Source organism: Dendrobates tinctorius, unplaced genomic scaffold (assembly GCF_039654945.1).
Source record: "Dendrobates tinctorius isolate UK_male_01 unplaced genomic scaffold, ASM3965494v1 ptg000005l, whole genome shotgun sequence".
NCBI lineage: Eukaryota > Metazoa > Chordata > Amphibia > Anura > Dendrobatidae > Dendrobates > Dendrobates tinctorius.
This window is the reverse complement of record NW_027361673.1, coordinates 36293046-36306109: the sequence shown is the minus strand read 5'-3', so window position 1 is coordinate 36306109 and position 13064 is coordinate 36293046. Positions and strand designations below refer to the sequence as shown.

Genomic DNA, 13064 nt, shown 5'->3' with positions numbered 1-13064 from the left:
TTGTACTGGACGCGAGGTGGACCAGCCCGAAGAATTCCGAAAGGATCGGAATCGTGTTTGGTTACGCCGTTTGAACGTGCGTTTAGGTTTTAGTTGAGGGAGAGGTGTACTCTTTCCCCCAGTGGCATTGGATATCATTGTGTCCAACTTTTCACCGAAAAACCGTCCACTGAGGTACGGGAGATGCGTGAGGGACTTCTTTGAGGCCGTATCCGCTTTCCATTCCCGCAGCCAGAGTATACGCCGAATTGTGATGGCGTTTGATGCTATCCCCGCTACACCTCTTGCGGAATCCAGGGCTGCATGAAGCATGTAATCGGCTACCACTGCTATTTGAACCGCTTGGTCCGACAGCTCAGGACTTGAAGCTTGGAGGCCAGTTTGCAATTTTTTGGCACAAGCCAGAATGGCCTTGGCTGCCCATACTGAAGTGAACGCAGGAGCCAGGGAGGCCCCTGCCGCTTCGAAAATTGAGCGAGCCATGCGTTCTACCTGCCGGTCTGCAGCGTCCCTGAGGGTTGAGCTATCTGGCAGTGATAGGAGGGTCTGTGCTGCTAGCCTAGAGACAGGGGGGTGCAATTTGGGCAGATCTGTCCACTCCTTGGTGTCCTTTTGTGGGAAGGGGTACCTAGCCTCCAAATATTTGCGATTGGTGAATTTCTTCTCAGGCTGCGAAAACTGCTTAGTAAGGATCGCCTGAAATTCCGGGTGGTTAGAGAAGACCTTAGGTGGTTTCAGAACACCTTCAAAGCAAATCTTGTGTTCTGGGGCTTCCGGGGTTGGATCGGAAATGTCCAGCACCCGATGGATGGAAGAGATTGTCCTCAACTAGCGCTGTATTGCTAGGGGGACAAGGGACCAGAGACGTCTCCGTTTCGTTGTCTGAGTCTGAGTCACAGATGCCTTCCGAATCTTGCGTATTGATGAGGCGTTCCCTGGTGGGCGAGCTGGGGTGAAGGCCTTCTGTCGTCGGGGATCGCTGTGGATATCTGCGTTGTCTGTCTTAGGTAGGGGACGGTCTAGGTGACCTGGAACTACGGTGTCTCTCCCTAGAGGGGGATTACAGTGTGCTATGGGATGACGCAGAGGAACGCGACGTGTGGGTGCGCTTACGTCTGGGAGAGCCAGAAACTGCCTGTCCCTGAGTGGAGCTGTCCCTTTGCTGGGTAACGCTCATAGCCGAGACATAACCCTGCAGAGCCTGGAGCAATGTGGAGGTTAGGTTATCTATGGACTGCGTCATAGACTGTGACATCTGGGTAGCCCATTCCAGCGTGGTAGCAGCCGCTGAAGCGTTGGTAGGAGCCTCTTGGGGTTCTGACCCAGTATTCTGGATACAGTCCCGACAGTGCGGGTACGTTCTGCCACTGGGGAGAATGGTTTTGCAGGCTGTGCAGAATGCATAAAAGCAGTCCTGCCTGGTTCTCTTGGACCTTGAGCCTGGCATAGTGCACAGAGTGCGGAAGGGCTGGCTATGAGAGGGCCCTACAGGGGTGGCTGTGCAGGGAAAAACCTATAGGAGAGCCTTACAGGGAATCCGGATTCACAGCCGAGTAAAAAAACCCGAGCTGTGATCTTACCCCACCAGCGTGCCCCTTGTCCAGCGCCGAAGATCCACAGTCCTGTGCCCCCCGGAGACTGGCTGGCGTGGTGCTGCTGATGCCTGCGTCAGAAATGACCGCCGAGAGGATGAGGAGGGAGAAGGTGGCGGAGAGCTGAGAGAGCGCGAGCAGAGATGTGTAAAAACGCGCCCTTTCTGTCGCGATCCGCCCCACTGTAGAGTGTCATATTTGTCTTCCGGGGGGCGGAGAGGAGGCGGCAACCTCAGCTAGGCTGAAGCCGCAGCCTAAATTAGTTACTGATGCCCAGAAAGGGCTCCAGGCTGGCGCGTAAGTCTGGGAGGGGGTCGGATCTGAACCGGACCCCCCCCCCCCCCCCCGGATAGAAAGGCAGGATAGCGGTGGGGCCACAATCGGAAGCGGGGCCCTGTGATGGGTCCCCCTGAGGCCCTATGGAGCTGGTGCTGCCGCAGAGACGGGCGCAGGGAGCCCTGTGTCTGTACGTGCGAATTGGGGAAGGAGGGGGGTCTCTACTTCGAACCAGCACCCGCAGGACTGGGGAAGGAGCGACATGGGGAATAGCCATAATAGGGGGCCGAGGAAGGCGCCATGCCGGGAGTCTCACAGGAGACCCACTTTTCTTCATCTGTCATCCAGAAAAAAACGGAGTGAAAAAGAGAAAAAATTCTTTAGGTGTGCCTCCTATGCGACACTAAGCAAAAACTGGAGAAGGCTGACGCCGTCCAGGGGTGTATACTGCAGAGGAGGAGCCATAGTTAATCTTTTTCAGATTATGCATAGTGTCGCCTCCTAGTGGACAGCGGCATAACACCCATGGTTCTGTGTCCCCCAATGAGGTGACAGAGTAAAAACGCATCAATATGCACAAAGTGCAGAATTCATTAAAATGAATGGGATGCTTCTTGTAAGCGTTTTTGCCGCAAAAAAAAAACCCGCTTACGTGTGCACACACCCTTAAGGGGAATCTGTCAGCAGGTTTTTGCCATTTAATGCAAGAGCAGCATAAGGTAGGAAAAGAGAGCCTGAATCCAGGAATGTCACTTATTAGGGTATGTGTTGTACTTTGAATACAATGAGTGTTTTATCACCAGGAGATGATTAAGGTTCGACTAGTCTAGTAGGTGATACATTGCTGGAATCAAGGTCTCTGTCTCTACACTATACAATATCATGTTCCATAGCATAATCCTTTAAAGGGAACCTCTCAGAAGGATTGTGCACAGTAACCTAAACAGTGTCAGGTTGGTGCCATTATACTGATTAAAATGACACCTTGGTTGATGAAATCCATCTTGTGGTTGTTAATCTTTATTTTCAGTTTTTGGTTAATGATATGCTTGTGCTCTGGGGGGGGCGGGTCTTCGTGTGGTGCTCTGATTAGGTATTCACCAGTATGGCTTCTGACAGGTCACTGACCTGCCCCCTAGTTTACATAATGAATATTCTTTTTTTTTTTTTTTTTTAATCCCCGTCTGCAGGCATGCGCCAGCGCTGTACCATGTTTGTATAATTTGCATTACTCTTTTTGATGGTATCCATAAATTCCGAAAGAAAAAAACACTGAAAATAAAGATTAAACAACCACAAGATGGATTTCATTCTAGTTGAATTACAGACATTGTCTTCACCCGGACATCTCAATCACTTACCAGTGTTTCTGTGTGGGAGGAAAAGGAGTACCCAGAGGACACCCACCCAACAAACAAAAAAAATACAATCTATGCAGATGTTACCCTTGGTCGGATTTGAATCCAGGACCCCAAAGCTGCAGGGCAGTAATGCCACTGTGCCACCTTGTGAACACTTCTTAGGATGGATGTTCCCATTAATTGAATACACCAGTATATATGTATTTGAGGTCTCCTACATACAGACCTGGAGCGTTGTTGCTCTTGTCTATGCAGCACTTGAGTGTAGGACATTCTACAGTCGCTCTTAGCAGTTTAGCTCTGGAGTACAATAAACACTTACTAGAAAGCTGCAGCACCTTGTGTCTGTTTCCCTCTATTTTTTTCTCTTCTAATCCTCCTTCCCCTCCAATCTTCATTGACTAGAATAGACATCTGTATTTTGCTGTCTGTTGTGCTGGCTTCTCTTCTTTTGACCAAGGTGGATTTTACTTGTTTTTCTCTTTAGTGATAAGTTCAGGTGGCATGTAGGAGGGAAGTCTCATACATTCGCTTGTACTATTGATTTATGCAAAGTTTGTTAAAGAACAGCTTGTATTTGTGCTTAGACCTGGCAGTATAAAGTATACATGTGTGGATGAGTATGAGAATGCTTTATCTGTTATGGTGCAGAGCTTGAAATCTTATAGAGGCCGGATCTATTCTTAATTATGCTCAGGGTAATGTACTGAGAGGTTCAGACCTCTGTAAGAATGTAATAGTTAATTGTCAAACCATTAATGTTGCCACCTGCACATGTGACTTAAAGGCGTTGTTTCCTTTCAATTCAGTTTCTTCCCCTGCTGCAGTTATAAAACAATAAATCATGCTGTACTCCCCCCAGAACCACCAGCGAGTCTCTGTCGCCGGTCCTCATGCCTTGCATTGGCTGTAGCGTTGACGTACCATTGACGGAACGGCAGCTAATCAGTGAGCACTGTGGCTCTGAAGGGGGCGCTCTATCTAGACTGGCACAGCCACTGAGCTGGCTAATTGGCTGTCCTGCTGTCAATTAGATGTCCGCACCGTGCCGGAGACTCTCTGGTGGATCTGGGGTAAGAGTTTGTTTTATAACTCACTGCAGCCAGGGCAGAAACTTAATTGAAAGGAAACAACGCCTTCAGGTCACTTTATGTAACCCAGATTCTGGTGAAAGTGCAGTTTCCTTAGGCCGGGGGCCCTCAATCCAGAACTAACAGTGCTTTGGACACACTGCGTGTTCGCTGCTTCCAAAGTTCTGCCGTCTATTGAACGCAGGTGAATCCGCATGTTTTCACTGAACTGTGCAGATTCACTGCGTCCAATATGGGTGAAATTTCTGTTGCGGAGACGCAAGAAATTGACATGCTGCGGTCCAGAAAGACGTGCTGCTTGTGAGTCTCCGCGGGCGTCTGGACGCATATTGAACATGGGATTTCTTGAAATCCCATCCACTATGCTGCAACATCTGAACTCTGCGGGTTTGACGCTCCATAAGCACACAGCATCAAATCCGCAGCAACTCTGTATCGTGTGCACATACCCTTAGGGTCTACAACAGATAGCTTTGTTATACTGCCCTTCTCGCTGGATATCATCTTGTCTATGAGCATGGCTGTGAAGGTCTCACCCCCAGCAGACATACTGATGTGACGTACACCAGCGATCATGCCCCATAGATGGGGAGTACTTTACTTTACCTTGTTTTGAGTCTCTAGTCTTAGTTTTTTGCAGTGTTAATGTGTATCATATCTCTTTGCAGCAAGATGATGAATGGAAAGAATTTGAGCAAAAAGAAGTTGACTACAGTGGTCTGAGGCTTCAGTCATTGCAAATAAGGTAATGTCTTGCTGAATTCTGTCTTATGAACTCAAGAGCACATATGAGAGCAAGTGATAATTTTGTTCTATAGAGCTTTACTCAGCCTCCCCCAGTCCATCGATGGGTCTGCTGCTTCTTCCGTCGTCTTTTATTGTTCGCAGCACTGACGTCACGTCTACAACACTGCAGTCAATCAGCGGCTCGTGTGGTTTACTTGACCAGTTCCACTGAGGTCAGTTATTGCCTGCAGCACTATCCATGTAACGTCAGTGTTGTGGACAAAACCAGACATCGGAGTCTCAAAGCTGGAACCGGGGAGAATATTTGTTTGTTTGTTTTTTTTTTTGTTTTTTTTTCTTTTTTTAACATTGCTTGTTTGAGTAAAGCACTATGTATGGGTACAGGCTTTCTGACACCTGAAAAACACGCTTTAAGTAATGATTGGGCTAATCCACCGGCACATCTACTGTGGACCCCCTACAAAAATCAATTTCTTATTTTCCAAAGCCAACATGCGTGAACATGACCCTATGTGCAGCGGCATTTACCGCTCTGATGGCAGCTTATTCACAAACCTTCTCTATCTTCTATAATGTATTCTGTACCCTACATCTGTGCGCTGATTTGCAACAGATGGAACAGGACCAGAAAAAAACCCTTTGGCTACACCTTTGGGCCAACCACTCATGGATTTTTTTTTTTTTTTCCTTGTGCACTGTAAGGCCTTCTTATACCTTGCTTGCTTTCTGTAAAGCATCAGTTTTTTTCTGCTTGTAGCAATGAAAAGGAAGATGATGAATATGAAAAAAAGGAAGAACAGGGTGCGGATTGGGAAGAAGCTGGAGGCTATAGCTCAGACAAGACTTCAGGTCCCTGGAATAAAACTGCCCCTGCTCAAGCTCCTATAAGTGTTGGTGTGTGCCATTTGCATTTTATTCATAATTTTCGAAAATTATTTTCCTAATGAGTGTCTGAATATTGGGAAAAGAAAAAATTCTTTTTAAGTTTCGAACTGGTTCCTTACATATCTGCTTTAAGACTGCTGTGATTTGATACAGATTTCACGTTTACCCGCCTGAGTGAGAGAGAGGTGTAAATGTTTTGTATTATGTAGTCCACAAATGTATTGGATCTCCAGTGCTGGTAACTTAATGTAGATTCTCTCTTATTTTCTGATACTTTGCTTTCGTTTTGGCATAAAATTCTGATCCATCCCTTTTTCTTCTCAGTTTCAGAAGTCGCAGAGCCTGCACAGCCCTCTGGTGTATATAGACCACCTGCTGCCAGAATGTCTGCTCCACAGAAAAAACCACAAGGTCCACCAGAAATTTTTAGTGATACCCAGTTTCCATCTCTACAAGCCACTGCCAAGCATATAGAATCACGCAGGCAAGTAGCTAAACATGACACCCCCATTGGGTTTTACGTTTGCAATATGTGTGTGTTAACCGTGTAGTCATGGCATTGTATTTTGTGTATAGTAGACTGAGTATAAATCTGTAGATAGTCAACATAGTATTATAAAATAACGTTTGTAGATGTTTCTGGATCCATTGACTAAAAAAAAAAAAAAAAAAAAAAAAAAAATTTACACCTTGAGGGGCATTTAAGCCTGCTGCATACTGTGTGCCTTCTGTGTTATTTAAAAGGTTTCAGTTGGCATTGGTGACTGGGTGCATGAAAGCTGGGTGCCGACTGAAGGCACCCATTACCGCCATCTGGTACCTTGGACTTCAAAGGAGATCAGTAATTTCCCTGTATATAAGACGCACCGGACCATAAGACTCGCCTCAAATTTTCAGAAAGAATAGGGGAAAAAGTTAAAGCGTCAAATGGGGGTCCATATTACATTCCTGAATTCATCTTACACGGGTGGGGGATCAGCAGTGCTGGTGGCAGCAGGAGTCGGGCAATTCTTCTGTCTGGTGGTCCGACGCTGCAGGGCGATGATCTCGCTCCCATCCCAGCAGAGATCTCAATTTGCACATGATCCGCCTCCAGTGGCCATTTTACCAGAGGCCACAGCATCGAGGCAATAGAACTGTGGGGAGCTTCAGGCTTTCACATAATGTCGCCGGAGCCCCCCGCTGCTATGAGCACCTCCAAATCTGCTGCACCAGGCTGGAATGGGAGGGAGATCGTCGTCCTACAGCATCAGACCACTGGAAGAATTGCCCGACTCCTGCTGCCACCATGCTAACTCTAAGTACAAATATGACTATAAGACGCTCCCCCACTTACCCTGCAAATTTTTGGGGAAAAAAGTGTCTTGTAGTCTGAAAAACACAGTAACGAAGGGGTTCTTATAAACTAACAATCAGAATAACCAAAACATCTTAAGTAAAAAAACACAAAGGTATAACTGGTGTGCATGCAACATGTAAGGCTAGTTTCACACTAGCGATCGGCAGAGCTGTTTAGTTCCTTCGTTAAGCCCCGCCCACTGCTGCACCTCTTCCTTCAGCTCTGCCTATGTCCGAATGCGTCCTACATACCCTATCTTTAACATTGGGTACCCAGGCCATGTGAATGTATTTGGATGCCTGTGCATGCATCGTTTTGATGCTGCGCCCAACACATTTTGCATTTTGTTGCGGTCGGCGCATCGTCAAAATGACGCAAGCGCAGGCATCCTCATGGCCTGCATACCCAATGTTAGGGTAAGCATGGCGCATGCAGATATATGCGGAGCTGATGGAAGATGTGCGGGAGTGGGCGGAGCTCAACGGAAAAACTACGCAGCCCTCAGCTCTGCCGAACACTAGTGTGAAACTAGCCTAAGCGCACGTTCACACGGAACAGAAAAAAAAATTAAATACCCTGCAGTAAATAGCATGAAAATAATTTAGGGTATTTAGTTAGAATGTTTATTTGAAAAAAAAATATGCAAAAGCCATTCTGCCTTTTTATGGTGACCGTCTGGGACAGTCTTGATACTAATATTAAAAACCTTACCGTTTGTCAAGTGACGTGCATGTAGATAAAGGCTGAGGACTGGGCCCAGCAAGTGGGACACAGCCAGGGGAGACCACGTCAATATAATGCCCAGCTCAAAGAAAAGGCAAGACACACCTTTATATGCACATGATGCAAACAGAAAAATGTATTAACTGGGGTATAAACAGGTGTGCATGTAAGTGTGTTAAGACTGTCCGTGAAGAGGTGGGATGGCTTTCTCATTTTTTCATAAAAAAAGCATGTGAACGAAGTATTGTATATTTTGTGCACGATCATATTTACTTCAGGTTATTTAATCATTATGTTTGTCTGTTTTTTTTAAGTTGTGTATTAAAAACAAGGCAAGACAAAACAATAGTTAACAAGGGCCAAAAGGCTGAAAAGGTCAATACAATGGGGTAATAAGAAAGCAATGTTGGTACATGGGAAGGGGGGAGTGGGAGGTAACGTAGCCTTAAAATCTCTTCCTAACCAGAGAGAACATGGCGCACTAGGATAATGTGACGCCCCTGCACATTGTAGAATGTTCCTGAGTGACCCTACTGTAAAGCTGCTATGGCCGCTAAACAAATCCTAAAAGTGCTCAAGGGATTTGTAAAGTCTGGTTACCAACAGGGGACTGAAGGCCCCGTTACACATAACGATGTCCCAGCGATCCCACCAACGATCCGACACGGATGGGATCACTGGGACATGTTAGACAGCCCCGCCAGCGATCAGAACCAGCAAGCAAGCTGGTTTCCAATGTAAGCATCGGGTTTCTAAGAGCCGCGCTGCTCTTAGAAACCCGATGTTTACGTTGGATACCAGCATGCAGCGTTGCTGATCGCTGGCTCCCGCACGCAGCAATGCGTGCTGGCCAGCGGGAGACCAGCGATGGAAAAAACGGCCCAGGATGATCCAGCACAATCAGCGATACCCGGCGGGGGGCCGGTCGCTGCTGGATGTCTCACACAGCGATATCGCTGATGTCACAAAATCAGCGATATCGCTGTGTAACGCGGCCTTTAGACCCACAGGGGAGTCTGAACAGACATCCGCAGACACAAAAGCAAACAATAAATGGAAAAATTCAGTACACAATAAGTGTATCCATTATTATTGACCATGCATAGTATCAATAATACAAAGGTTAAAAAGTATTATGGAGATTTCAGTTAATGGACTAAAAAAGAATAAGTAAAAGAAAAAGATCAAATCACCCTCTGTTCCCAATCCAAAAATTAAATGTATATGTTTGTTTTTCTTATCTCATCTGGCAAAAAGTCAGATAAAGCAACTTTGTATGTTCCCCAAAATTGGTACTGCTGAAACCTCAGCTTGTGCCATAAGAAAACACTCTTCCTGTAATACAATAATTGTACAATTTTACCTTGCAAATAACATTATGAAGGCAAATCAAATGGCAAAGGTTGAAATGTTTTGTTTTTTTTTTTTCTCCATTTTTGACTAAATTATCTAGCAAAATGAATGGTGTCATTTAGAACTACAATTCATCCTGCAATAACCCAGCCCTCAAACAGCCACGTCGACAGACAGTTATGGCTTTTGAAAAGGGGAGATGAAATAGAATTCATTAAAATTGTTCACGGTGGGAAGGGTGAAAGATCAATTCAATTTTGCCAACCTAAGATTCCATCAGAGTTCAGGAGAAGAGAAGCTTTATAAACTGCTGTCAAAACTAGTTCACTGACAGACGCACTGGTAACTTATTCTTCAGCTATGTACAGTGATGCATAGCAGCTGTAGAAGCCATAGCTTAGAATTAAAATTGTTTTATCCAGAAATACATTCATCTACAAAAAAACTCAATGTGTCAATATCCTTTTACACGGGTTTTCCACTACATTTTAACCAAAGCTTGTTTGCCACAGAAGATGGGGTGTTAATGAAGTGAGGGAACAAAAAAAAATCCTGAACTGTCCTCCCTGAGGAGCACTGCTCCTCTGTCACAGCTGTGACCCGGCAATTAATAGTCATATAGCTAACTACATGGGACGTGTGCATAATGTTGATACATATCACCTGTATGAAATGGTAAGGCTAATGATCCTGTCTGACGTGACCTTGTATGGTGCATCCTGTTCTATATGCAAAACTTTAATACCTTCTGTATTGATTTATTTAATAAACTAGGGAGAAAGAAATGGAGAAGACTTTCGAAACTGTAAAACATAAAAACCGTGCCAGAGAAGAAGCTTCAAAGAATCAGGCCCTTCAGCTTCAGCTAGACAACCAGTACGCTGTTCTTGGTGAACAATAAATCCGCAAAAACATTTACCACAACCTTTGTGAACTTGCCCATAGAGAAAACAAACTACAGCTGTTGGACTTGAGATCATCTGAACTGTCTGATCTTCTCCGCTGCGCACTGGATGGAACAGATGACTGGATCCTCCAACGTTCCAAATTTAAAAACTTTCCTTTTTGTTTTTCTCTTGCCGAACCCCTTCCTCCCACCCCAAACCCTCTTGGTGTTTTTTTTTTTGTTTTTGAATATGGGAACACATGAGGCTGTGGGAATTGAACAAGAATTTTGTTGTAAACGTTACACATCTAGAGTGGAGAATGGGGGGGGGAAGCAGCTTTCAGTAGTTATTAAAATCTTTTTATGCTGAGCCTTCACCAAGGTTGACTACCTCAGTTTTGCTACGCCCATAGTAGACACCATGTGGATGACCATCTTACACACAACCAGAGATTGTACGTTTGTTTCACATGCTGTATTGGGACAGGAAGTGGAGGGGTTGCCAGATTTCCCTTTCCGTTTTGGTACACCTACTGAGACAAGATCACTTCACCTTTTTACATCACCTGTTTCATGTGTCAATCAGTTAAGTGACCTTAAAGGGATTTAGTGTAGGCTATTTAATGGCTTTCTTTATAGTTTTTCTGTAGATTGGTAACTGATACATGGGTCTTCATAATATCTAGTGCAAAGCTGTAGTTTGTTACTTTTTTTTTTTTTTAAGGGTAAAAGTACTTACCAGACTAAAGCAGTCCATTTACCAGATAAATGGGAACTCTCATAACTATTATATTGTGATATTGTCTCTTCAGTACACTTATGAAGCTCCGCTGCCTGAGTTTCTATCTCTAGCTTTGCCGTGTGTATAGTACACCTGGCTCTGGCTTGCTTCTGCTACATAGTGGTTAAAAGGGAATTTTAGGGTACCATGCATCACTGACAGATTCTTTAAAATTACTGAACTATCCTATTGATTAGCCTATAAATATAAGATTGGGATGGTCCTAATTATCCCATTAACATTGGCACTAATCTAATGCTGATAGTATATCCTAAGACTTGGTTTTAAAGGCCTAAGTAACCCCCCTTAAGTATTCATATTCAAAGTATATATAACTGGTGTTGAAATTATGAACTTTCTGAATACTTGAAATTTGTGAGTTTCTGAATTCAAAGATAAAGAATTTTGTGACAGGTTGTTTTTGTGCTGTTCAAAGTCGGCCAAGAGCTTGACCTAGCTACTTTACTTGGGGGTGTTCTGATTTAAAGGATTAGTCCACTCTCAGATATTGATTACACATTATATGGTCATTTCACAGTGCCATTATCAATAAAAGCTTGAATCCTGGCAAAATAATAAATGTGTAATAGGGATTGAGGTTATAATTTTCTAGGGGTGCTAACATAAAATTCCTTGTGGTGCAGTTGAATACAGTTAGTATGTACAGTCAGTTCACGCTTGGCACAGGCCCCTGGGTGTAGTGCTCTGTATTTCTGATAAATGTCTACCCTAATGTTCTGTTTTAAGACCGTTTTATAGGGTCACTTAATTTACTAATTCATTATATTGGTAATAAGGTGATGACATACACAGTCAAACTGTACAAGGGTTTATCTGGACTCATCACAGGTCAAGTCTTCATCTAGACAGTCTCCAGCACTGTCATGGAGTGACCGTGTATCCAGGTGCTTGGTTTAGTGTGCCGTTTCACGAAGGACGGACATGTTGCAAACTTTGTGTGTGGGTTTGCACAGGTAAAATAGAGTTTACAGTAGCAGGTATGGGGATGAGATGTTCTAAATCTCATGTGCAAGTTGGTATTCTTTGAACTGTGAATGAGATGATCCACTAGATTAATGTTACACTTTTTAAACAAAAAAAAATCCTTAGTCTGCTTCTCCAGCACAATCTGCTTGATTTTGTCTACTACTAATAGAACACCATTTTATATATACCAGTTTTCTGGTTGATGGTTGTTGAATGTGTCTGACCGTAGGGCTTCTCGTCTCTGTCGATACTTTCTTTCTAAAAGGTTTAGTCTCCAACAAGTAAACGTAGGGACGCCACAGCATAAGGATGGTCACTATTCAGAATTTCTAACACACAACTTTAGCTCTTTCATGCTGATATATAATTCATAGAAGAAAAAGCTGAAAAGGTATTCATGTGGAATGTGTGAAAGACTGCAAGAGTTTCCTTACCTATAATATATTTCAAGAATTGTTTTTTTTTTTTTTTTTTTGCCAACTCCGATTTACATTTTAGAAAACTGTTACAAAATGTGAATCTATAGGGTTTTTATCATGCTGTGTGATGGGGAGAGTGGACTGTCTATAAAGAGGGTCTTGGGCATGGATTGGGCAAAAAGACGACCTTAATAAAACTCTGAAATATTTATAGTCTCCTGATTTGATTTACAGGCAATACAATATGCAAGAATCCCTAAACATATTCTGATTGCAGCTAAGGATTCACTTTTCATTTTGTCTTTTCTGTTTGGAAAAGATAGATGGAATTGCCATCTGGTGCATTCCTCCTGGTTTGGTTCAAAAAGTTCTGAATTCGGAGCTGGCCCCAAACACTGACCCTTGCTCTCCCTCTTCTCTACTGTTCCTCTCCTTCACAGGGTTAAGGCAGTAGGAGCAACAATCCTAAGCTGTCTATGTGGGCATGTAGGTCATAGGAAGCTGAATGAAATGATACCTGCGATCTGCTGTCATTCCAGAGAAATCCACGGTTTTCTTATATGTAAATGAGCTGTTAAGTACAATGGGCCGGACACTGATCTGCCTGAGGATCTGCCTCCAGAG

General features: G+C 44.2%; 1 protein-coding gene across 2 annotated transcripts in view; it reads left to right on the top strand.

The window, feature by feature from the left end:
• The window catches only part of CDV3 (CDV3 homolog), a 28859-nt gene extending 16210 nt beyond the window's left edge, over nucleotides 1-12649 (top strand). The window contains exons 2-5 of one of the 2 annotated variants that reach the window (XM_073569529.1): nucleotides 4989-5065; nucleotides 5825-5961; nucleotides 6277-6440; nucleotides 10146-12649. In XM_073569529.1, coding sequence (XP_073425630.1) covers nucleotides 4989-5065; nucleotides 5825-5961; nucleotides 6277-6440; nucleotides 10146-10268 — 501 coding nt within the window. In that variant the 3' untranslated portion in view covers nucleotides 10269-12649. Of the gene's footprint in view, nucleotides 1-4988; nucleotides 5066-5824; nucleotides 5962-6276; nucleotides 6441-10141 lie in introns of both variants that reach the window. The other variant, XM_073569521.1, reaches the window with a different exon arrangement.
• Nucleotides 12650-13064: the final 415 nt, after the last annotated feature.